Source organism: Mixophyes fleayi, chromosome 11 (genome assembly GCF_038048845.1).
Source record: "Mixophyes fleayi isolate aMixFle1 chromosome 11, aMixFle1.hap1, whole genome shotgun sequence".
NCBI lineage: Eukaryota > Metazoa > Chordata > Amphibia > Anura > Limnodynastidae > Mixophyes > Mixophyes fleayi.
Window position 1 is genome coordinate 32,347,323 of NC_134412.1, and position 26,276 is coordinate 32,373,598.

Consider the following 26,276-nt stretch of genomic DNA (forward strand, 5'->3'; position numbering starts at 1 on the left):
ATTGCCAGAATATGTACGGCCATCTTGGATGTGATCTTTTTCACACCGAGTAAAGTGATGACTGATTTCATCATCACTTGGAACCGATATGCCGCTTTTCTGTGTCTACCATGAAGATGGATTCAATTATTAATTATGTGCATTATAAAAGGGTGTTTGGTGCAATTAGACCACACACCCCTGATGAAGTGCTATCATAAAATGCACACGATGGTCTTTTTGCACTTTGTATTTGTGTTTATCACTAAACCCCGATGGCGCTGTTTGGTCCAGACCTGTTGCAGCTTTCCATAAGAAATGATAGCTCAGATAAGCGATAATACTATTTTATTCTTGTAAGAGTTTTTAAATGCTGTTGTGGATAAATACTTTTGGAAACAATTCCACTTGTTGTGGCTCCTTTTTTGGTTTTTTTATAGGTATTAATCTTATTTATCTACTGGATTTGGGTCTAATTGGAGACTGACCTATGAGGACTTCTAATTATACATAAGTCGTATTTCAGTTCATAATTGTGCACAGCTTATATTGGTGTTTAGTAATACTATATATATATATATATATATATATATATATATATATATATATATATATATATATATATATTTAGAAGTGGTGATATTGAAAATGTAAGTGAATAGACTTTGATAGTTGGAATTGCACTCATACGTTCAATCTTTTGACTGGGCATTGGTCCCCAGAGTGATTTATTCATTTAGATTTCTATAATATTCATTCATCAAGGCGGGTGGGCGGATTCAACTGGATTGGGACCCAGTGGCTGTTCCTATCGTTTGCCGCATCTACTCTGGGTCCCCAAGCACGAGACCACATTGTGACCAGTTGGCCGCTGTGGGGGTGCTTCCTAGATGCAACTGCCAACTTGCTGCTCCTCCCTTGTTTGCATAAGATACGTGGGGTCTGAATAGTCACGGGTGGTTGCCCTGCCCGACAGTCTCCCCATCCAGCAAAACTGAAGCGCACTGTGACTGGGAGAGGTGCTACAACCAATTCCTCACCTGGGGGACTCCTGGATCTTTGCCTGAGCCCTCTATTGTATAAGCACCAAAGGCGATACTCCTGAAGCACTGCACTGACTGAGTAAGATTGAATTTCCTCTTATCTCGTGCTCTCGGCTGCCATGTCCGTTCTGTGCGCTCCCTGAAACTGTCAATAACAGCCAACAATTATACATACTACTGCCACCAGCTCTTATCGCTTGCCCTTCATTTACTTAAGATTCAGTGGTGAGGAGTCTGACCTTGGGTCACTCCTCTGTCATACAACTCTTCATTACCATGTGCCTACACTTGTTTGGCGTCCATATAGCATCTAACTTTTCTAGCCTTCCATAACTCATGGACTGAAAACGGTTTACTCCCTATTGTGACCAAATGTGCACACTGCAGGCCAGGCATTGTAAATTTGTATTTTTATACCACCCAGTGGCTACTCAAACTATTGCAAGTGAACTTTTATTCCACCACTTTTCTCTTACACAAAAGACCATCTTTGCTGTACTCATCACATCTCATACTGCTCAAATCTTGCAGCACAATTCAGGTACTCTAAAAACAAGTTCCTTTCCTCTTGTGCATGTACAGATTCCTACTAACATTCTGGGTAATCACCTGTACACAGTGACGGCTTCCCATCCAGGTGATCTGAGCTTTAGCCCGCTAGGACTCCCCCACCGGCTGGCGGCACCCTGATCCTCACTCTACCCTCCTGGGACTTGTTTTAAGCACACCGCTAGCCTCAGAAGCACTTCATGTAGCCCTCCATCTTGACCCGGACCTGGGTGAAACCCGCTGATATGTGCTGAGACCAGTGTGTGACCCCTTAACCTCTACTCTGTGTTCAATGCATCCCTCCTGTTCCTTCCAGAACATGTATTGCTCCTTTGGCATCGACAATGTCTAATAAGCCAAAGAAACCTGCTCAAGGAGCTTTTGCCAACTTTTTCTGAACAAAATTCAAAACCCCTCTTCCTCAACCTGAACACCATTAGGCAGCAGGTTCTCGCCCTCCTACTGAAGTTGAGCTGGACCCGCAGATCCTGGCTGTAATGGCTAACTCTCTAAAGCTGTTAACGGTTTCAAAACAGAACTCGCTTCATTGGGAAACAGAACAGACACCCTAGATACAAAAACAGATGACCTATGTCATTCACAGACTCTGCTAGATAGAAAACTAACTTGCCTCCATGATGAAGTAGAGGCTTTGAAGAGGAAACAAAAGGACTCTGAGAATTGCTCTTGGCGTAACAATGTCCGCAATAGAAACCTTGCACAAGAAATTTCCCCACTGAAACTCCACTCTTTTATCAGACTTATTTCTCCATATACTGCTTGATCTTTCTGAGCTGGACTGGGTCATGAACCGGGTGCACAGAGCCCTAAGAGCCAAACCTTCAACAGGTCAACCTCCACAAATCGTTATTGTACGCATACATTTCTGCAGCAGAGGATGAATTCTCTTGGCCGCTAGAGACAAATCTGTGATCCCTTTCCGTGACATGGACATTCACCTTCCACCATCCAAAAATGACATGATCTACAGTCCTTTAACAGGGTCCATGACAACATAACGTCTGCTATCGATCGGGATTCCCATTCCAGCTCCAAATCTTTGTGACCAACTCTACCCACTATATCAAGATACTAGACCAGGGTCAATCCCTTCTTGGTATGTTGAACATTCATCCGGTGTCCATCACCCAGAAATCCGGATCCCCGAAAACACAGTGCCCAGTACCTCCACAATCTGGGTGATCTTGTGCCTCACGCCACCATGCTCGAGATGCCTCTCCCCCCTGATGGGACTATGACTTTTCTGTGGTGTATTCTTTTCTTGTTGTCTTTCTTGTCTCTGCAGGTGGAGTTCCTGCAGCTGCTGAGGCACATGGACCCCTATCCATCGCATCACCTGACTACGGACCTACTACCATTGTCAACTCATTTTGTTTATTCTTTCCTCCAAAAGCTTATAGTCTCCCTGTTGTAATCATAGGCATATGTTAAATGATAGATTTTGTTGTTTTAATCTCCTGCTACCTATTCTATACCTTTCAACCCCCCATCCCTCTCCTCCTTCCTACCCCTCCCTTTTTTTTTCCACTGCCCTCTATTATGTTTAGTTATTGTGCATCACAATACACGCTGTTTCTTCAGTTCATTATTTTCATTGTTGATTTTTGGAAAAAGTTTACTGTGGTTCCTGATTAAGTATGTCTTAAGACTCAGTTTTTTTCTCTATGTCTCTGAACCCCACAAGAGTTCCTTTGACTCATGGTTCTTGATCTACTTGTTCCTTCTTCTCACTCTCCTGGCTATTTTCTTTTACCTACTAGGTCTTTCTCCTTCCTTTGCTTGTGGCTTCCCCTTCCCCAAGCCTGCTCCTCCCCCCTCTAACACAAGTTAACTTCTCCTCTCTTTATAGCAGAGGTTTTACCTCTCAGCCAGAAGCTAATCCTCATTTGATGCCATAGCTCTGAAACTACTATCCATCAATGTTAACAGCCTCAATTCCCCACGCAAATGCACCATTGTCCTGGCAGTCTGCAGGACGGAAAGGAAGACATTGTCTTCCTTCAGTAGACCCATCTCACAGGTACTCACACACAGCTCAAGGGTTAACAGTTCTCCCAGACCTTCTTTGCCTCAGCAGATTGTAAGAATCAGAGGATGGATATTTTAATTCATATTTTGATTCATGGCAAGATCCCCTTCTGACCCTCTTCTTCCTACGCTGACCCAGAAGGGCATTTCCTATTGGTGATGGGTACTCTCCGCTCTACGGTTATTACCCTAGTCTCTATTTATGCCCCTAACCGAACGTCACCGCAACACGAACACAGCAACATGTACATTTAAAGAGGTATGTTAACATGAGGGTTAGGGTTTGAGGCTAGGGTTACGCTGCATCAAACAACGCTTGCATCCAGCATCTTCGGATTTTACAGCAGTCGCATAGCAGTTCTTTCAGTAATTTCCTCTGTCGATGTCAAGGTAAGTGTACACTTTAATTATGCTGTGATTTCACTGTTCGCGGTTTTTTTTGTAGGTATAGTGGGTGTTGGTCTCCCAAGCATCGAGATACCGTACCCAACCTATTATATTAACTGGCTGAGGTGGGGGCCCCAGCTAATATTTCAGACAGTGTTATTTACTGTAGTGGCTCTTGAAAATGAATATATATATAGATATATACACACACACACAGATTTTTTAGACATTAAGAAAAATACACAGGACGTGTATTTGTTTTGGGAAGATTACTTGATCGGGCGTCTGCAACAAGGCATGCTGATCAAACCACTCAAATCTGGCAACGCAGATTTAACATATATATGTGAATGGGTGTAGTTTATTGTGGTGTAATCAAACTCACTTCTGGAAGTGTTGCGCCATTTAACTACAATAAATTTCCTCCATTTGTACTTACAAAGAGGATTTACTTTGGGGTGACTTTGTAGGGTTGCTCTAATTGTACCATGAGCAAAAGACTGAAAATTGCATTATTTTCTATTATGTCTCTTTGCTTCTAAATAAAACCATTGAGATAGATATTTATTCTAATACATATTCTACACTTGGCAAAGGGTCTCAGTACTATGGGTGCAAATGTATCCATGCTGTAGAGTCACATACAACAGTTTTACACTGCTTGGCAAATTAACCTTTCTGGCGTTAGTTTAGTTAAAACCTGATGTGCAAAAACAGCTGACAATTGTTATCCCAACTAACCAATTTTTCCAGGCCTTGTAGATAATGATTATGCAGTATGTACTGGATTTATTCTATTCTCACTCACTTCTATCTGATCTGTTTCTACTCTCCTACTAGAATAATCTGTTTTGTCTTTCTGTTTGTCCTTGTTTTAGGTCATTAATTTTTGCAAAACAGTAACAAGGCGAAGCAAACTTGGAGAAGGGAGGAGGAAGGTTGGAGGAATAGAGCGAGAAAGATAGAATCAGCACCAGGAATCACCTGAGTAACCACAGAGTGATAAAAATAAATTTTTCATTCAGCTTTTAATGCGGTTTGCATGTTAATTACATGGCTGCAGTCACGTCAGAGACAGTGGAATGAATGCACAGTGCAGAAAATGGACTGATTGAGACGCGATAAATGCAGAGTTCATGAATCACCTAAGCCTAGAGGTAAGAAGATAGATAACAATGATTTGTACACCGATGTACGAAGTTAATTGAAAACACACATAAACATGCAATTGTAGTTAACATGACTGCACAGTACAAAGCAAATCATGAACTTGTGTTTTCATGGATTTTATTTCCATTGGCAGACAGGGGAGACTGTAAATCATTGTCAAGTGTTTTTTTTTTTTTCAAAGCATTCTTTACACTTCTATTTTAGTAGCAATGTATACTAAAATTTGTGCTATTCTTTGAATATTTACATGCATAAAAAAATGTTTATTCCCATCTTCTACTGTATATTTTTTAAATGGAGTTTGACCATAATTTTGAAAAGAGATCTGCAAATTATTGTTTTAACTGAGCATATCTAAGACAAATACAAGAATGACAGCTGTGTAAAGGTCGTCACGAAGAAGAACCCGACAGGGTAAGAAGTAGTTTTAGAGCTAGGGTGAGAATCCAGATCCTTCTCTATGAGTTCCGCTGCATAATTACTCTGCATAAGTGGCTATATCATTGGCTCACCAAGACACCCTTACGGATCCATCCTTGCCATTAAAATACAAACATTATACCACATTGGCACCAACTTTCCCTAGATCTTATTGCGCTCCTCCTACTTTTTGTGTAAAGGTGTTCAGTCTCAATTTTATTGTGGGCTCCCAATCACTGTAGGCACCGATAGCAGAACAAAGAGCAGTAGGGTAGACCAGGGGCCTATGGAAGATGTAATGGCATTGCCAAGCAGTGACAGATGCAGAGTGGGGGATCAGGGCAATCCCCCACCCCTTAACAGCACTCTCAGCACCTTTGAATTGCAGCCGAAAGGTCCAATCAAATTAAAGGAGGGGCGGAGCCAACCGGGGCTAAACAATCAGAGTAAAGGAGGGGTGTGACTATACTAAATCAGCCCACTTCCCCATTAAAAAAAAATCTAGGCCCGTCCCTGTTGCGAAGCCCACAGTATGAATTTTTGCTATGGGCCCCAGCAATGGAATGTTACATCCCTAGTACGCACCATACACTCTGTGTTTCTCTAATGTAGGAGTGATGGACCTACCACATTAGGCAGGGGAGTCCAGTGGTTGACTTTATTTCTCATTGCTTCCTTTAGTTATTTCTCTTCCTCCCTTCTCCACTTATGATGCTGGGCGCAGTGAAAATTAGGTTAAGCTAGGCATCCCCTCTCGCCTGCCACTGCTAAATAGCGTTTGTTAAAATGTATTTTCCTATGTGTATTTTATGTTACAACTATTCTTAAATATTTCCAGGGGGGTTCACATATATAAAGTCAGCTAACACGGTATATTAGTGTAAATGCAGAATCTGAATTTTAGGTGTTGGTATGTTTTAAGGGAGCCTGATACAGAAGTGTAAATGAGTGTCTCTCCTTAGCTGTGATTAAGGGGTGATGAAATCATCTTCATAAGTTGTATGATATAAAATAAAGTACACTTACACTATCCCAGTTGTTTGCCTAAGTGATTCCAAACTCGTAGAGGTACATGGTACCCTCAGTCAGCACATAAGGCTTCCTTCGGGCTGACCAGCTAGCGCTGAGCGGGCAAAAGATGTACACATAAGCCCAGGATCCTCACACCATTTATGCACAAACTCCTACCAAATCCCACAATGTTAAACAAGCTGTTTTTTTTACTATTACTTTATGGCAGTATTCTTATAATTTTTTAAAACTTTACAATCCTCCTTTCTACCTCTCAAGCATTCTGCTTCAAGCAGCCAATGATATATCGCAATATCCAGCGCCACATACATCTTCCATGCACTGAGCAATACTCAAAAAATCACATGCCACTTTCAAGATCCTTTAACTGTGCATTATAGAATGCAAAATCTGACTGTAACTACAGTGGGTGCAGGGGGTGTGGGCACTATGGGTCCCAGAGGAAAGGGGGCCTGTCAATGCTGGGTCCCCCTTCCCCTCCGGTCCCCTTTCAAAGGACCAGACCGGATGCCTCTGAGCCGGTGCATGTGCTGGACCATGCTTGTCCTTAAGAGACCAGAGTTGTAAGCTAGAGCAGCATTGCTGGATCACTACCCAAATTTTATTATGGAGTCTAACAATACACTGTTCCCCCTCTGCATCTTACTCTTACAGTCCCACACCTTAATCATACCCTAGCGAAAGTTCTTAATCAAGTGGCTCCAACTATACTTTCTGCTCAACATTGACCACTATCTCAGTCATGGCACACAAAATAAATGTGCTGACTTCAAAGTCTCTCTCAATAGTAGAAGATCATTGGCGAAAGTTTCATACTTCTCAAGATTTTCTCGACTATACTGCTGTCAAACACTTCTAACAAAATTCTCTAGACTATCAAACATATATACTTAAATCTGTCATCTACACTCAGGCTTCTAACCAAAAAAACCTCTTTAATACATTTAAATCTTTTCTCAAACTTCCCATGCCCTAAAATATTCTAGACACTGTCAAGCAAATATACCTACAATCTCTCATCTCTACTGAGACTTCTAACCTCAAACACTGTTTAATATGTTTAAATCTCTTCTCAACCTTCCCAGCGACCATCATGCCCAATTTCTTGCTTCCTACTTCAAGGACATGATTGACAAGATCCAATATGAAATGGAATGTGAGCAACCATCTCTTCATTTGATCTCACAAATGAAGATGAAGAACTTACCCTCTTTTTCTCCTCCCATTCTACCACCTATCCTATAATCATATTCCCTTCCAGATTAATTATTCACTACTTAGACATTTTGTGCTTATCAAAGCTTTAAATAACATGTAATATCTTGCTCTCCACTGCTATTGTTTCATCATTATTGAAAAATGCTGTCATTACTCCTATTTTTGAGCCAGAAAAAAATTGATTGTGGTGCAAATACTCTCTTAGATTATTTTCCCATTTCTCAACTCCCATGCCCCTCCAATCTTCTTAGGAGGCTTGCTTACACTTGCCTCATACAACAGATTGGATCCTCTGCATTCAGGGTTTCATTCCTAAAGCTAGGTACACACTACAAAGTTTTCATCCAATAATCGGCTAAATCAGCCGACATACGACCGCTCGTTCAAAAGTCGGGTCAGTGTGTGCAGTGACACGATGGTCGAAAGCCTGCCCAAATGGACGATTGTCGCTTCATTTGGTTGGTCGTACCGTTTAATATATTCTTTCCAATCTTGTTTACATGTGTAGTGTGTATAAACTTCCGACCGATCCCCAACAGTGAGTACGAAATTACAGTCATTGCTCACGACAACATGGCTGTAAAAAGTCGCTAAAGGGACGTCCACTCTTTCCTTTATCGTCCTAAACAAGGCTAGTGTGTATACAGTCCATGGACCGAGCGATCGGAACATCAATCGTGTAAAATCGATCAGCATAAAAAGTTGGTGGCAAATTCTGTAGTGTGTACCCAGCTTAACACATTAAAGATCCTGCACTGAATAAGGTAATTAATGATTTGATCACTGTGATATCTAAAGACTACTACTGATTCTCTTTGACCTCTCTGCTGCAATTGACAAAGTTGACCACTCACTTCTCATACAAATGCTGCATTATCTAAGTCTTGAGGACACTGTACTGGATTATACTTATTTTCATCCTACTTACCAAACTGTTCTGCCAGTTTTCTTTTTCTAGATCTGCCCCTCTCCATTTCCTCTATTATGTGGAGTACCACAAGGCTTGGTCCCAGGTCCCTGCTCTATTCTATCTATATCACTTTGATTGGAAAATGAATATGCACCTTTAAGATTGACTTTCCTCTAGTCCTATTGACAACTCCTCTATCTCCCCTGTTTCCCAACTCCGCTGCCTAGGTGTCATCCTCGACTCCTCTCTCTCTCTCCTTTGCCCCTCACATTCACTCTCTCGCCAAATCCTGCCGTTTCCAGCTTCGCAACATTGCCCGCATTCGGCCCTTCCTCTCCCAGGATGCCACCAAATCTCTCGTCTACTCTCTGATTATCTCCCGCTTGGACTACTGCAACCTTCTCCTTATCGGCCTCCCCCTCTCTCATCTCGCTCCTCTTAGATCTGTACTTAACGCCGCTGCTAGGCTTATTTTCCTCTCTCGCCGTTCCACCTCTGTCTCCCCACTCTACTAAGCCCTTCACTGGCTCCCCTTCCCCTACAGCAGGGGTAGGCAACCTGCGGCTCTCCAGGTGTTGTGAAACTACAAGTCCCAGCATGCTTTGCCAGTAGATAACCAGCAGATAGGTGGCAAGGCATGCTGGGATTTGTAGTTTCACAACACCTGGAGAGCCACAGGTTCCCTACCCCTGCCCTACAGAATCCTTTTCAAGCTTCTTACTCTCACTTACAAGGCGCTCGCCAACTCCACTGCTCCCTACATCTCTAACCTTATCTCTATTCACACTCCCTCCTGCCCTCTGCGATCGTCCAATGATCATCGCCTCTCTTCCCCCCTGATTACCTCCTCTCACGAACGTATTCAAGACTTCTCCCGCGCTGCTACCCTCCATTGGAACAAGCTCCCCCGCTCCATCAGAACTTCCCCTAATCTGTCCTCTTTCAAACGAACATTAAAAACCCACCTTTTCCTAAAAGCCTTCCAGTCTCATGCCTAAACTCCCACTGGTCGGCCTCCTCTCTTTCTCATCCCTTCTTCCCCTGCCGTCTCCGTCTCATCCATGTGCCTGTCTGTCTTCCCCTCCCTTTAGATTGTACGCTCCTTTGAGCAGGGCTCTCCTACCTCCTGTTTCCATCACTTTTAACTGCGCTCTCCAGCTACTCAGTTCACCTCCTCTCCACCCTCTGCCCTCTGTCTCCTCTCGCTTCTCTCCGCTCCCCTCAGTGACTCTTTACCTGTCATCCGTGCCCACCCTCTTGGGCCATAGTTACCTGCCTGTACTCACTTTTCCCCTCCCTCTCTTTCTTGCTGTGACTGAGCCCCCAGAGTTATAGTGCTTACTGTTACTTGTACTGTGCCGTTTCACCTTGTACTGTGCCATTGTTTGTCCTTGTACGGCGCTAAGGATACTTTGTGGCGCCCTATAAATAAAAATTAATAATAATAAAAAATAATAGTCCTCAAACATTTAAAGCATGCCCTGAAAACTCACCTCTTGACTTTCCTAACCAACCTCTTAATTCCCCTGGGCTATTCTACCCGATTCCTTCCCGTCACAGAGCTCCCGCTTAAGTTACATTTATTCTTTTTCTATACTCAAATACTGACCTCTAAACCAATGTTACTGTGTGACTGGATCATACAGTCCAATTGAGCACTTTTTTCCCATTTCAATCTGGCTGGAATAATATGCACTTAACTTCTCAGTCAAGACTATGGGTTATATTTACTAAACTGCGGGTTTCAAAAGATGGAGATGTTGCCTATAGCAACCAATCAGATCCTAGCTATCATTTATTTAGTACATTCTACAGAATGACAGCTAGAATCTGATTGGTTGCTCAAGGCAACATCTCCACTTTTTAAAACCCGCCGTTTAGTAAATATACCCTTAAGACTTAAACTCCTATTTGTATATTGATTGTGAGCTTACCATCAAAGCCTCTTACCCTGTGGTCTGCTTGTTAATGCACAATCTTGATTTATTACTGTGTTTGTTTCTAATTGTAATGTACTATGGAATATGCTAGCGGTATATCCATAAATGTTAATGATAATAATTAATTCTAAGTTGCTCTAAAGCCATTATTAGTTTGTTTTTGTTAAGTGTACTATTTATTTTAATAGGGGATACCTATTGAACTTGCATGAGTTTTTTCAAGGCTTTTAGTTGACAAAGGTAAGGGATAACTTCAATTTTGTGGACAATTTTTTTAGATTTAGATATAATACATCTACATTGTCTGTTTTACAAATACATCTCTCTACCTAACTTGCATTATTGATTGTGAACTCTCTCTAGCTGAAACAAACTGTGCCTAAACATGTTGTTTGATAACATTTTCTGTTCAGATTGAGGGTATTGTATACAGAGATGCAGATCATTTATAACCCACTGATGTTGGTAGATGGCACAAAGGTTTGTGGTCATGAATTCATGTCTGCATACAATACTACCTACTGAGGAGAGAAAGCGCTTCAACTCCACTATATTCAAGTACCGTATGGTACATCCAAATCAAAAGAGAAAGCTATGTCAAAAAGGTGGGCCTTAAAAACAAATGTAAAATAAATAACCAAAGAGGCTAAATACCCAATTAAGGTTTGGGGAAAATAAGTAGACTGCAGTAATTGTGTGATAGTTATGCTTACAAGAATCTTGAAAAGGGTGTTTTCTGGGGGTCCCTGGTTTTGCCAAAGTTGGATAAATATTGTGCTTAAAAAATAATATAAAACTTACTTGAGAAGAGTAAAAAAGGTTACTCCTGATAAACGCAATCTATCACAAACTAATAAAAATAATCTGGTTATTAACGTACAAAAAAAACATATGTCCAATATGGGATAACATAGACATGTAATTTTACAGAATCAAAACTAACCTGGTGTACGTTTAATCACTTTAAAAACAATAAATTATGTTTAAATTTACAGTAAAATGTCTAGTAAAAAAAACTAATTATCAGTCTGCTAGGTGAATATCTTCGAATAATGAAACATAGGCACAAATATCTGAAATGCAAAACAATACCTATTTGTTGAAAGTATTTTAACAATTTATGATAATCACAGTTAATTGCTGTGAGTCATCTATGCTTATTGTCATACGTAGCATTTATTTATATTTTCACATAAGCTTATACTTTTTTAGCTTTCAATGGTAAACAACTATGAATCCAAGAAGCAGGAAACACAAGCCATCTAATAATGGGTCTGTTCCTTTTCCTGTCACAAGAACAATTTATTCTATATAACCATTATCCCGCCAGACATATGATCATAATAATATAGCAAAAAATGTACTACATAATAATAATTGAAGATTCTCGGCTATACTAAAATCAACTGACCATGGTAACGGACAGAATTCTACATGTTGCTAAATGGCATCTCTAACATTCAACATTATAAAAATGATGGATAATAATAATAATATACTGCATCTACCAACTTGAGAGGTTCATGTATCAAAACATGATAATAGCTTATATATAATCGAGTTTAGAAGACAAACACATATTAAGAACACCTATGAAAAATCATCACTTTCAATGTATAAAGGCTTTGTGAATATTTTATAGTGAGCTACTGAGTAAAGGGAGATACAAGAAGTAATTATAAAACCTTCAGGGGGTGTAGTTGGGGCGACCCTGAGAATGCAGAAACACCTGTGCGTTAAAGGTCAGAGTATTTTAACTGACAAATAAAACTAGAGACTTTCTAAATGTGGGAAGAAAATGTAATATAGTTGAATAAAGGATTTATATGTTTTATCTCTAGGGAAAAAAAGGTTTTCCTGTTTATGACTAAAACAGATAAGAGAGAACCTATAAAACATGATAAATAGATAGATAGATAGATAGATAGATAGATAGATAGATAGATAGTTCGATATGAGACAGATAGATAGATAGATATAGAGATAGATAGATATTGATGTGATAGTTCGATATGAGACAAATAGATAGATAGATAGATAGATATTGGTGTGATAGTTCGATATGAGACAGATAGATAGATAGATAGATAGATAGAGATAGATAGATAGATAGATATGAGATTAGACAGATAGTGATAGTTGTGATAGATGTGAGATAGAGAGATATATATGAAAAAGATATATGATAGTTTGATATGAGATAGATAGATAATTACACAGATAGATATGAGATGAATAGATAGATATATAATAGTTAGATATGGAATAGATAGATATTTACACTACCCACTAAGCCCGGTGGCTTAGTGGTTAGCACTTCTGCCTCACAGCACTGGGGTCATGAGTTCGATTCCTGACCATGGCCTTATCTGTGTGGAGTTTGTATGTTCTCCCCGTGTTTGCGTGGGTTTCCTCCGGGTGCTCTGGTTTCCTACCACACTCCAAAAACATACTAGTAGGTTAATTGGCTGCTATCAAATTGACCCTAGTCTCTCTGTCTGTGTGTGTGTGTGTGTGTTTGTTAGAGAATTTAAACTGTAAGCTCCAGGGACTGATGTGAGTGAGTTCTCTGTACAGCTCTGCAGAATTAGTGGCGCTATATAAAAAGCTGCTGATGATGGATAGATATTTACACAGATAGATATGAGATGGATAGATAGACAGATAAATAGAAGATATATGTTTCTACATTTTTCCATTATATGCCATTATGGTACACTGAAGCAGAAAATAAAAGTGGAAAGTGATGGGGTGATGCAAAAAAATAAAGAATTTTCAAAACAAAATCAATCACATATAGATTAAGGAGGATATCATGCATGGAAGAAGATAGATGGTTGTGTTCAATAATAAATTTATAATGAATTTTGTCACTGCACCATGGGATTTAAAATAAAAACGGATTCAAATGAAGCAATGGGTTTTCCACTATATAATAGTGAAAAAAAAGGAAAAGCAAAAAAAGAAAGGAAAAACATGTTTATAGCAGTTTACCATTATAAGGAATGTTATACACAGCTACAAGTACATGCAAACATGTGCCCATGTCTTTTAATGTTTCAATATCAGTCAGTCTGTTTAAAATAATTACTTAAAGAGAACATCTTACCACAGTGGATCGGAGGTTTTATATATTTACTTTAAAGTAGATGGTGTTTAAACACTTAAAAATCTTTTATATTTCCTTGCTTTGTACAATGTTTATGAAAGGGTTTTGTTATCTGTCATTGTGTTCATTGTTTTATAGTCAATGTATTGTGGACCTGTGGCAGCTACTGACTTAGCCGGTCATGTGGGTTTTAATCTGCAGATTTGTTGGGATCAGATCCTAAACTTCAACAGTTACCTATAAAGTTAATTTCTTAACAATGGGTCTGACACTAAAGCTGTAAAGTGGACGTGCTTAGATCTAGGACTTTATTTCATAACCTTCCCCTGATTAAGCAAGGAATTATCTTCATATTTAAATCCCCAGATATTTCCTTAGAGAAGCCTATCATGAATGAAAGTAGACAGAACAATAATCACAACCTAGAAGTTTAGAAGGATTAAACAACACAATAACAAGTGAGGCTTCATGGGACGAATGCACTTAAAGGGTGACAGGGTTTGTAATAAGCTGAACACTAACCTGAAGGGGTTAACATTGGGTTGGGCCCAACCAATGTGAGCTTCTGGGGGAGGGACCTTTATTGATATAGTAGGCTGCACTTCCTGGGCTGCCTCATTCCTACAGCACGAGATCCCACCCACCCACTCCTCGTTGTTGCATTTTCTGGGTTAATGTTGCGGGAGGAAGGCACTGCGTACAGCGGCTGATTTGTGGGCACACAGGTAGTTGGTCGTAGGTCACTGTCCCCTAGGTGGCACCAGTAACTCCTTTTTGGTCCTTCGGTGAGGAGGGTCCCTGACCGGCTCGGTGAGGGAGGGCAGCGTGAGTTTTAAAGGGGCAGTCACTCTGACGCCAACTCAGCGCAAGTGATGATGGGACTTGTTCCCCTGTGGTTGTGGACGTACGGCGGTTTGCGCCAGTCCACTTGTGTTATAGTGTTATCAGCTTGAGAGCTGTTTCGCAGTGCCCTTTCTCCGCCACCATAGGTTTAGTTAAAATTAAAACTCATAATAAAAGTTCTCGCAATTTTTTAATAACTTATCCAAGTCTCTGTGTTTATTTGCATGCAAATGTTTAGTATTTTTAAAGGTGTGATGTGAGGTTTATGGTGACATACACAGTGAGCCCTTTAACAGAAAATGATCAAAATTCAGAACAATCATGTGCTAAACTTTATATCATGTAGTGCTTGTTCCAGAACACACATTTTATTCATCTTTATGCTGACTTATGGATGAAAATCAATATCTAAATATTCAACTTCTCAGCAGCACTGAGACTGCGTGCACAAATACAGTTTTTATATGTCTATGCTGGGTCCCCTTATTCCCATTATACAGAAGAGGAACACCAGTGCACTAGGGATGCCATTGTACACATGGGAGTCTTTGTATAATCTGGGACAAACACGGAAGGATATGAAAAGTCTTTCACTTTTGCGTGCACACTAACCCTGCTTTTATCCAAAGATGCCTGTACATGCGTTGGCACTAGAAATGAGTGAAGTTGCGGTGGAATTCGTGTGAATCGATTTTCACAGGGGTACAGGCCATTTTGAAGGCCTGTGACATTCTGGTGATACAAACTTCAGTTCCATGGAATGAGATTCTGCATTGTATTTGTAAATACTGGCCCTGATTCATTTAGGAAAGGAAAGCAAAAAAAATGAGTAACTTTGCACCGTGGCAAAACCATGTTGCAATGGAGGGGAGACAAATTTAAAATGTGAGTATAGATTTATAGTTGGGGTAAGTCATTTTCTAGGTCAACTTTAAATTTCAGTGTACAAATAAAGCTTTCAAGTAGTTGTGTGCTACATGAAACAACAGGCAGTAATTATTTTATGAGCAAAATAATAAACTAATTTGCACCCCTTGCATTGTAACATGGTTTTGTCCAGGAGTAAACTTACTCATTTTTTTGCCTTACTTTCTTTAATGAATGAGGCCTAAATAGAGCTGGGATGACAATGTCAATTCATTCTGTTCTGTGTTATGGGTGGGTGGCGACAAATTCAGCTCCTGTTTTTTGTTTGTTTTTGTGGACTTTACATATTACAATAAATATTTTATTTTATGATATTGTAGTATTAGATAAACTAAGCATTTTTTGTTTTATGAAATGTTCTACTTTTATGTTTCTGTTTTACAGTGTTTAACGTTGAATTTATTTTATAGCTATTATTTATTTTATTACACACCCATAGATTCTGAACACTCTAAAGGAGAGTACATGTTGGTGAGTCTTCATTGCTGTTTAGATGGAAATATCTAATATCAATGAAAAATATGATTTGACAGTTGTCAGTTGAAAAATACAAGTATTCCCTGTTCTTTTTGCATTAGTTCACTAGTACAAGTATATGGGTTTTCAGAGAGAAAAATGGAAGTGACAACAACAAAAATAGAAAAAAAGGACAAGTTGTAAAAGATAAAGAGAAAGAAGGACAAAGAAACAAATGTAAAACATTTCATTATACATATTTTGTTTCTGCGCAAAGTATAAATTAATTTACTTCTACATGGAAATGTAGTAAAAGCCTTCTTGAATAGAGCATTCACAGGAACATTGCTATACCTTGCAACTGTCTACCTTTTAGATGCAAATTTCCTTCCCCCTTGTTACTTCCGATCAGTCCCACTTTGGGTCTCATTTATAGACAATGACATAACTACAATAGGTAAAAGGGATGCAACTGCTATGGGGCCCACGGCAAAGGGGGGCCCGCCTTCCCACCCCATATGTATGTCAAATTTTCACCATTGGGTGGTACATAGGGAAGTTTACCCTATTTTTGCTATTGGGCCAACAAATGTTTTGTTACTCCTGTACATAGATCTGTATGGATAAATGTTTTGATACCGAAAAGGGTCAGCTTTTGAACTTATAATAACATCTGTCCTGTATAATATTCCAGTGCTGTAGTGCTTGATGTTAGGAGCTGTGTATTCTACGTGGTGTTGTATGATCATTTTAGATGTCTTTGAAAGGACATGCTTCTTTACCTATTTGGACATTTGAAAGGCTTGGAGATATATCAGGAAGTAGAAAACCTAAAGTTAAACATTAGACAAGGCAATATGGGATTAATAGATAAACCACTAGTTATGTGTTAATGGCTGACTAACAGCAGAAAGTAGGAAACTATGTACACAAGTAAGAAATACATTATGTTATAAGAAGTTCTTAAGCATTATTTATACTGGATGGTTGGCTATTTCTAGACTACAGGCCTGATTCATTAAGGTACTTAAAATAAGAAGTTTCTTATTTAAGTCTCCTGGGCAAAACCATGTTACAATGCAAGGGGTGAAAATTAGTTTTATCATGTAGCACACAAATACTTGATAGCTTATTTGTACACTGAAGTTTAAAGTTGATATTTGTGTGCTACATGAAAAAACAGTCAGTATTTAACTTATGTGCAAAACAGAAAACTAATTTTCACCCCTTGCATTGTAACATGGTTTTGTCCAGGAGACTTAAATAAGAAACTTCTTAATTTACACACCTTAATGAATCAGGCCCTACGTCATAATAACTGTAATGTGTGTACTCTTACCAACACAGTATAACACATTATTAATTTTCTTGCATTGATGAGATCTAATAAGATCAAAACAGCTGCCTTCAGGTTGGATTTATACTTGTGTATCTCTGGCTGTATTCATATTAGTAAGCCAATAGCTCTGGGTATAGATAAGGTGCAAATTGCATATCTTTAATCTAAATTTTTATGGTGTGCTTCAATAATTCACTTTTGGCTCCGTGGATGGTGCTGATTGTTATAAATTAACTGTAAACATCTGAATGCCTCATGCTAAAAGAAGGCTATTGCTGCATTATTATAGTAGACGGTTCTTAGGTTCCTTCTAGTCAACATGGCAAAAGCTCTAACGTGCCCCAAAAATTGCTTACCCCATGCAAATTACCCACATTAACCTCTTGATTGCAATATTTATTTTATTTTTATGCAACCGCAAGTCCTATAAACATACCTGTTTAACACAAAGTTTGTGTATGTAGAACAAAATAGAATAATAGGTGGTGGTATAGTTACCCTGCTAAATGCCAGCAAGAAGTCCAGTCTCCCGGAATGCCTCATGCAGTGACGTAATTTCCAGTATATGAGATGCTCCCATGCAAACACCAGCAGACTCAAACCCATAGCAACAAGAAGCATATAGAACACACCCGCCATATTGTCGATGTCTAGCTTGCTGCTCATGACTTCAATCTTGTCATTGTGGCAAATGCCTGATAGCCACAGCCTCTCCAGCATCTCAATCTCATCTGTGGAAACGTACAAAATACAATACTTTGAATCATATGTGATCTTAAATGCGGCTTGCCGTTTATGAGCGAGGTTTACCGTCATGTTTGCCGTTTGCATTTGAGGTTAGCCATTCCCTTTAATACAAGTGGTTTAAATATTTTTATTTTGAAACACTAAACAAACACTAAAAAATATTTTTAAATAAGCCTATAATAGAACACAAAGAGAAAATAGTGACTGCGCTCTTATTTGGTTTGAAATAATAATAGTCGCATTCCTTTTACAACTGACTGTCAATATTTATTCAAATACATCAAAAGTATAAAATATAATAAAAAACAGTTGATAACCAAGATATTCAGTACATATTTTAAAACATGTAGCTTAAAGTGGCCTGTAGGATTGGAATAAGCAGAAGAAGAACAATCTCAAATGAGTAGTCCTCCTTATATAGAGTGTTATGTGTCCAGAGCCGGATTTAGACCTCATGGGGCCCTAGGCAAGATACTGGTTTGGGGCCCCCTCCCTGAAAAAATCCATAGCACTATAGTTTTTAGCATAACATATAGCCTCTTTCAGGGCCTGGCTGGCGGACTTTAGCCCAGGGGGGGCAAACACATAGCACTGTCCCATAAGTAGTGGCCCATTTTTAAAGGTTTGTCTCACCGCCAGCCCTGGGAGGGCCCTCTGGGGACCGCTGGGCCCTAGGCAAGTGCCTAGGTTGCAAAGTGGTAAATCCGGCCCTGAATGTGTCCACTAGTATTAGCCGCAATAGACAATGCTGAGGCACTATCCCACTTATAGAGGCGGTTTATTTTACTTTTTTATTCTGTAATAGAACAGTCTGGTATATTTCAGCTTCCTGTACTTAACTGAACTCTGAGCTTCCAGAGTTCTGTGGAAGAGAGAAAACAAAGATGCTACATTCAGTACAACAATGGCTTATAGCAGTTCAATGACAACACAAGAGTGCTAGGGCAGTCACAAGAGGGGCTGAAGAGGTAGAGGCAGCTGGAACCTGGACGACATGCCATGAGTCTGCACATGCACAGGTTAATTAGCTCTTAATTAGCTGTTAGGACTAATACATTGTAGCTAGTAAAAAATAAAATAACTGTTAAATAAAATTACATTATAAGCCCCACGACAAACCTTCATACTATATTAAAGCAGCAATCCCACAAACACGTTAAAAAAACAAAAAAACAGGAAGATTTGTACCACTATAACATTAAGTTGAAACTCATTTATCCAATAAGTCCTCCAGTAACTCATTGTTCCTTTTGCAATAGCTGAATTTGACATAGCTGTTATGTCTGTCACTGTAAAAATACTGTCTCACAAATAGAAGCATTGATTTCTGCTTCAACACAGGAGAGTGTAAGCTGATCTATAAGTGTGAGCCAGTCAGTCATGAAGCTGCTCAATGGTCATGTGATTGTTATCACATGACACAGAGGAAACTGAAAATCATCAATAGTAGCTTGAACCACAACTAAAATGAAAAAAAAAATAATTCTAAAGGATTTCTTATCTTACAAGTCACCAGAGGGATTTATGTTAAAGAAAAACACCTCATTGGCCAGCTTTAAATGTAAAGATTAAATCTATTTTTTAAAAAAAATCTTATTATTCATTACAGATGATTAAATACAATTTTAAAAAATGTATTTTAAATAAACTATATCAATGTAAATGTTTAAAGAATTATTTTATTGCAAAATAATAATATAAAATAATAATAATAATAATTAATATACAAAGAGATTTTACAGCTAAAAAAAATTCAGTTTAAATAGCAAACCTTTCAATGTAAACATTTTTTTTCCATGTTCATAAACATGTGTAAATCAATCGCTGAATGTGCATATCTATAAGCTACAAATTAATATTTGCACATCTTTTTTGCAAATTTTCCGGAAAAGCAAAGAAAGCCTGTTTTGCTAAGTCATATATACTTTCTCCTTTAGTATATTCTTAAGAAACTTTGACAGACTCACTGGTGCTTGAAAACATTCATGGCTTCTTAGGCAGATTTTAGAGAGGAGCAACATTTTCAACACTGTTCCATGGAATTTTTTCGTCATGAAATTTTGCAAGTTTCTATGGCGGAATTTGGAATTAAGTGTTCCCAGTCTTACCCTAACCCCACCGAACAGCTGAATGAATTGATCATCATTGTCTCAGCTCAATTCATAGTCTATAAATTCTCAGAAAAGCACATGTATAAATGTAGGGCCTGAGTCATTAAGAAAATAAGGCAAAAAAGGTGTAAATGTTCCACGGGACAAACCATGTTATAATGCAAGGGGTGCAAATTAGTTTATTATTTTGCACACAAGTTAAATACTGGCTGTTTTTTCATGTAGCACACAAATACTTGCTAGTTTTATTTATACACTGAAATTTAAAGTTGATCAAGGACATGCCGTACCCAAACTATAAATATGTACCCACATTTTAAATTTACCCCCCCCCCTCCAATGTAACATGGTTTTGCCCAGGTGCAAAAAGTTACTCCTTTTTTATGCTTTGCTCTCCTTAATGACTAAAGCCCATAGTGTGGAATCAGGGGGCAAAACAATAGAAGGTGCGTCAGCTATGAGGCCCGAAGCCTCCCCCTAGGAAGCCCCTGCTACCAACTGTAGCCACCACTCTGCTTTCAAAAGAGTGCATGTTTAGAAGGGACCTCCCTCTGCTCTATAGGGACGAGAGCAGGGGTCCCCGGAGGCTGGAGTGGCATTGTCGGGCCCTTACTCAAATTTTGCTATGAGGTCCAATGATATTTTGCTTGGCCTCTGTGTGGAAAAGTCTTGGAATGGAATGTCGATGCTAAAACAGAACTCACAGATCGTACCACCGGAACTTTGCACCTCTGCACACCAGTCACAAAATTTCATCTCTAGCAGATTTGTACTCTAACGCCACATTACGGAGATGTACATGAAAAATACTCATGTAAATAATAAACTATATTGTAACTAGATAACTTTAGTATTTATTAATTTAAATTAGCTAATTTTCAGCTTTGTTAAGAGCTATTTTACAAATTAGGTTGAAAACTCTGATAGTGTGTTAAATATTTTAAGTTGACATTATGAAGTGGATTGTACAGGTAATAACAAATTATTGGATTCAATGCATAGAAATACAAATATAGATCTTGCAACCATAATACACTTAAAATACCTATTGACTATTAATGAATATGAAATACTTATAACCTAGCTTTCTGAAATAAGTCAATACTGGTTATACATTTCATTATACTGTACAGCAAGCCTTGTAGAATGTCATACCCTTCAGCAGATCACGGAAAAGCAAAGGCCACTAAACATTAATATATGTTGATTACATATACGAAAAGCCACCTTGAAACTTATTAAATATTTATGTAAGCACACTCATAATAAAAAAAATAAGTAATGTGTTTTATACAGTATGTAATGTGTTTTTATCCTAGTTCAACACTACATTGTTGTAATTGTTATTTTTGTACAGCTATTTTAGGTTCTTAGAGCTTCAATGATAGTTTCTTTAAGACAACGATCCAGAAGAACCAGCTTAAAAAAGTAATGAAAAAGGACGGCCTTATTTTTTAGTTGTCATAACTCCATGAGACATCTGACGTTCATAATCCAGTCAGTGAACCTGACCAAACATGTTCTGTCAAGACTTCGCTTCACTTTGTCAGGTTTGACATTGCTTACATCATTTAGGAGTTTTAACTCTCTGTAAAATACAATGGAGTTTTATGCAGTGGTGGAAGTGTGGGTGTATACGGCGGTATGCCATACCGCCACTTCTCCTACTGCCTTCATTGTAACACTATCAAATTCCATTCATTTGCATTCTCATTTTCATACTGTCATTTGTAAATTTCTATACCGCCACTTCAACCACTGGTTCTATGGCAATGCTCATTATGTACATAGTACTATCAGCGGCAGCAATACCACTAGGCAACTCTTGGTGGTTGCCTAGGGCGCCATGTGTGGTGACTTAATGTCAGACATTCCGTGTCTTTCTTGTCATTGCGGTGCTCAAACACTGAGACCCGGCTGCTAATATGAAGGAGCAACAGCCGGCATCTTACCAGTGAAGCTACTGGTTGCTCTCCCATGTCTCCCGCCCCACTCTAGACTAGATAAGAAGTGCACGGAGGTTTGGCGGGTCATGCCAAGGGAGGGAGGGCTGTGGTTGGTCAGTGCATGAGGGTGAAGGGAGGGGGCAACTAGAGCACCCAAAATGAACGCACCAGACCTGAGTACATAACATTGCAGGCAAACTTCAAGGTGAGTTAATGAATGGTATTCTTCTACTCTCTTAGAGAGGACAAAATGCACAGTTTGAGCAATGCTTTAACTCAAGTGTTATTTTTCAACAGCTAGGCTAGAAAGGCTTCTTCACCAGATGTGCTGCTACTAGAAATTCCTGAGAATTTTTCTTACCTAATTTTACATTTTGCACTTAGAACACGCTGTCTGTTTTAATTAGGTGGTTACAACTACAAAGAGTACAACTAACAATACCTGCAGTTATTGGAATTTTTTTTTGGCAGGGCAAGCCAGCCGCTAATGTCTATCTGACATCAGTGGTTTTGAAATCTTTTGCACAAATAACTTTTCTTTGGGGGCTTTCAGTTTTATCCCTTTCAGAGAAACTTTAGGACATTCCCAACTGCGTCTGTTGCTAGAAGTACGGTCGATTACGCATAATGAACTTAAAATAGATATATGACTGGTAGCTCTGCATAATTTGTCAGTGTGATGATGGTTATCCCCAAGAGTGGCGTAGAATAAGGTGTCAAAACAAAGGGCGAAGCTGCTTGAAGTGAGTATTGCTTATGATTCCATCTCATTTAATGCTAAATGGACATGTCTTATGTCTAATCCAAACACTTCATAGACATGGGAACTCTGTGATATCTAATATATTATTAGTAAATCCCACTATTGACCAAACAGCACCAGAAGTACTGATGGATGCAGGAAAGCAAAATGTCCCCTACTTTATTATAACACATTATACTATCATTTTAAAAATTTTATTTTTTTATTTTTACTTAACTAAAAAAAATGTTTGTTTAGTGTCACTTCTATTTATCTTCCAAAACAAGCTGTTTCCACAGTAGTCTCTTATATTCGAGCTTACAATATATAATTAAAAATGTATTCAAAGAAACATTGCTTATCACTGGTACACTCCAATCCAATGTTGTTATTACATCTTGTGGGAACCTTGGTCTCACTAGAGTTCAGGATTGATCATTGTATTAAAAACATGAGAAAGCTCTCAGCCTGCTAAAAAAAACAGAGAAATGCAGAAAGAAAATATGACCTTGGTGTATTCCTCAAAGGAAACAGGTTAACAACACTAGTAGTATGCCCCATTTAAATAAATAAAAAAATGACGGTATATGTACAGCATTCAATACATAGAATTTAATTAATGGGAGCAACAATAATTTAGACGCTGCCCAGTTAATATGCATACTAACTAGTATAATTTTAGACAGAGGTACACTAAATCCAAACTGCAAGGTGCTTTACAGTATATAATTTAGCTTTGAATGTCACAAACAAATTCTGCATCTATAACATTTTTCTATAAAAGTTTCAGGTGCATGTTAGAACCAAAGCTATTGGAGCTAAGAGTCAGATCATATGGGAGGAATTTTTAACTTCAAACTTCCTGCTAGTAGGTAAGGACTTATGTAGAGGTCAAGTGGTTGCATAGCTCCGAGGAAAGCATATTGGAGAGAAGAAGGATTAACCAGAAATCTGCTCTCAACTGACAGCATGTCAGTATAACTGTCACAAATTTACTTGGACAGAAGTCTGCTTGCTGGTATTGACACTGCTAAGATAGGAGGTCTTCGCCAGAGACATCCGCAAGGGAGTTTGCTGCAAGAGACTTGCAGGTCGCGGTCCTCGAAGTTAGCAACCAGCGAAGCAGCAGGTGAGAAGACGTAGTCGTGCAATCTGTAGTCAGACGGAGCGTGATGCGAGGTACCAAGGGAAGAAGCAGAAGTATGGTCAGGAAGCCAGAGATCAAACCAGGAGATACAACCAGGAGATACTAAGCAACCCAAAGGAGAATTCAAGTGCAGGTCAGAAGCCAGGAGGTCAGTCATAAGGCAGGAATATGAACTGGAGTGGTGTAGCATAAAGTAACCTTGATACTCCGGCACCCTAGTGGTAGAGAGCCTCCCTTAAATAGAGTAAACAGGGTCCTGATTGGTGAGCAGTGAATTTGGTGGTCAGGAACAGCTGATCGCTGACAGGAAAGTCCAATAGCGTCTTGTTGCCTAGCAATGGAGACGTGGCCATAGTGCGTATGCGCCCACAGGATGCTCGGCGAGAAGGAGGAGAAGCGTCCCGTTGCTAGGTAACAGGACATGTCTCCACAGAAGGAGAAGGCGACCATCCATGGCAACTAACGGAGGTGCGGGGACGGCACCTGACACTAACATACCTAAAGCATATCTGGCAGATCAAGCTGCTATAGATGCCCTCATTAAAAAAATCAACGTTATTTTTATGATTTATTTCTAAAACACTGATATACTACTTAGGGATCATGACATAAACAAATTACTTACAATGACATGAAACAGATGCTAAAGATGACCCTGTCCAAATGAGCTTAAGAGGTTTGGGGAAAAATTCATACATAAAATAGCGGAATAACAATTTAACTGCTGGATGGGAAAGTGGGTGTGGCTATTGTAACAGCTACTTATATTAAAGCAATCATTGGCGACTGGCATTTCTATACATTAACCAGTTATGTGTCATGGTTGGAATGAGGCAGATAGCAGAGACATGATTCATGGACCAGTCACTACAGGAATCTTGAAATAGTTGCTGTCAACCATAACTGTCATTCACTATTCATCTCAACTGAATCTCTTTTTTCCCCTGGCGCTGGAGAAAGCTTTCACTTTCATGCTGCATGGGCACTTCTATGAGTCTGCCAGCCTGGAGCAGCTATGTGTAGCCTGTTATTTTTCTTTGGATCATGCCCACTGCTTGAAAAAAAGCCTGGACTTATGTTCCCCATGTTCAGCGGCAGCTGTTCTTGCCAAAGAGACAGTTGAGATCACCAAAGTAAGAATTGAGATGTCAGCAGCAATGACAGTTGATGTCACTGTGTACTGCACCTGCGCTGAGATGGTATTCAGTAGATCTTATAAACAATCATGTCCTTGGTGTTAAAGACACCCCTCAGCACCACCTGGTAACTTGCCACTGCCTTCACAAATGCTTAATTTTTTAAAATTTGTGAGGGAGGGATTGGGGGTCTTTGTATACCCCCACACGACATGTGATTGTAGAATATGCCTTGGTGGTTACTTCCTAATGAAGGCTACAAGGGTATTGGTTCAGCAGTTTTAGGGTTTTTCCGTAGTTTCCTTGTTATACGTAAAACTACATCATTATTCTTAAATTTAAGGAAAGATGATTTTGTGGGAGGTAGGGCACTGAGCTGATTTAAAGCACACCCATCACTAACCGTCTTAAGATAAAAAGATATAGGGGTAAATGTACCAAACTGCGAGTTTGCCAGCGTGTTGAAATCGCGGCAAATCGCGGATGTTTACCCGCAATTTTTTTTAAAAAAAACTGGAAATCTATCAAGCTGCGATTTTGACACTCATGTTCAAAATCGCTGGTCATCTCTGGCGATTTTGAGCGATGTAAACACTCCCGAGTTTAGCTAACTCTCCTGTGTTGTAACAGTGAGTTGTAAACACATCACTGTTACACTGCCCCTGTCATACAGCTGCCGGAGCTCCGGCAGCTGTAAAAACTGTAAAGAACAGATCAAAGTGCAAATCACCTATTACTGTATTTAGCTCTTACGCAATTAACGTAGCGCATTGCGCATGCGCTACGCTACTTGCGCATGCGCTACGCTACTTGCGCATGCGCTACGCTACTTGCGCATGCGCTACGCTACTTGCGCATGCGCTACGCTACTTGCGTAAGCTGTATTTACTGTATTACAGCTTACGCAAGTTGCGTTGCACATGCGCAATGAGCTACGTTACTTGCGTAAGCGCTAGCTACAGTATTAGGTGATTCCCATACTAGCGTGGGAAAATGCCATAATACTGTACTTTGCTCTTACGCAAACAACGTAAGATCATTGCGAAACGGATCTCCTACTAGGTAGGAGGTGTTTG

General features: G+C 39.3%; 1 protein-coding gene across 6 annotated transcripts in view; it reads right to left on the reverse strand.

The window, feature by feature from the left end:
• Positions 1–26,276, reverse strand: part of GRIN2D (glutamate ionotropic receptor NMDA type subunit 2D) — a 557,401-nt gene that overhangs the window by 17,982 nt on the left and 513,143 nt on the right. For all 6 annotated transcript variants that reach the window (XM_075191487.1, XM_075191484.1, XM_075191483.1 and 3 more), the window contains one exon: positions 17,870–18,102. In XM_075191487.1, coding sequence (XP_075047588.1) covers positions 17,870–18,102 — 233 coding nt within the window. The remainder of the gene's footprint in view (positions 1–17,869; positions 18,103–26,276) is intronic.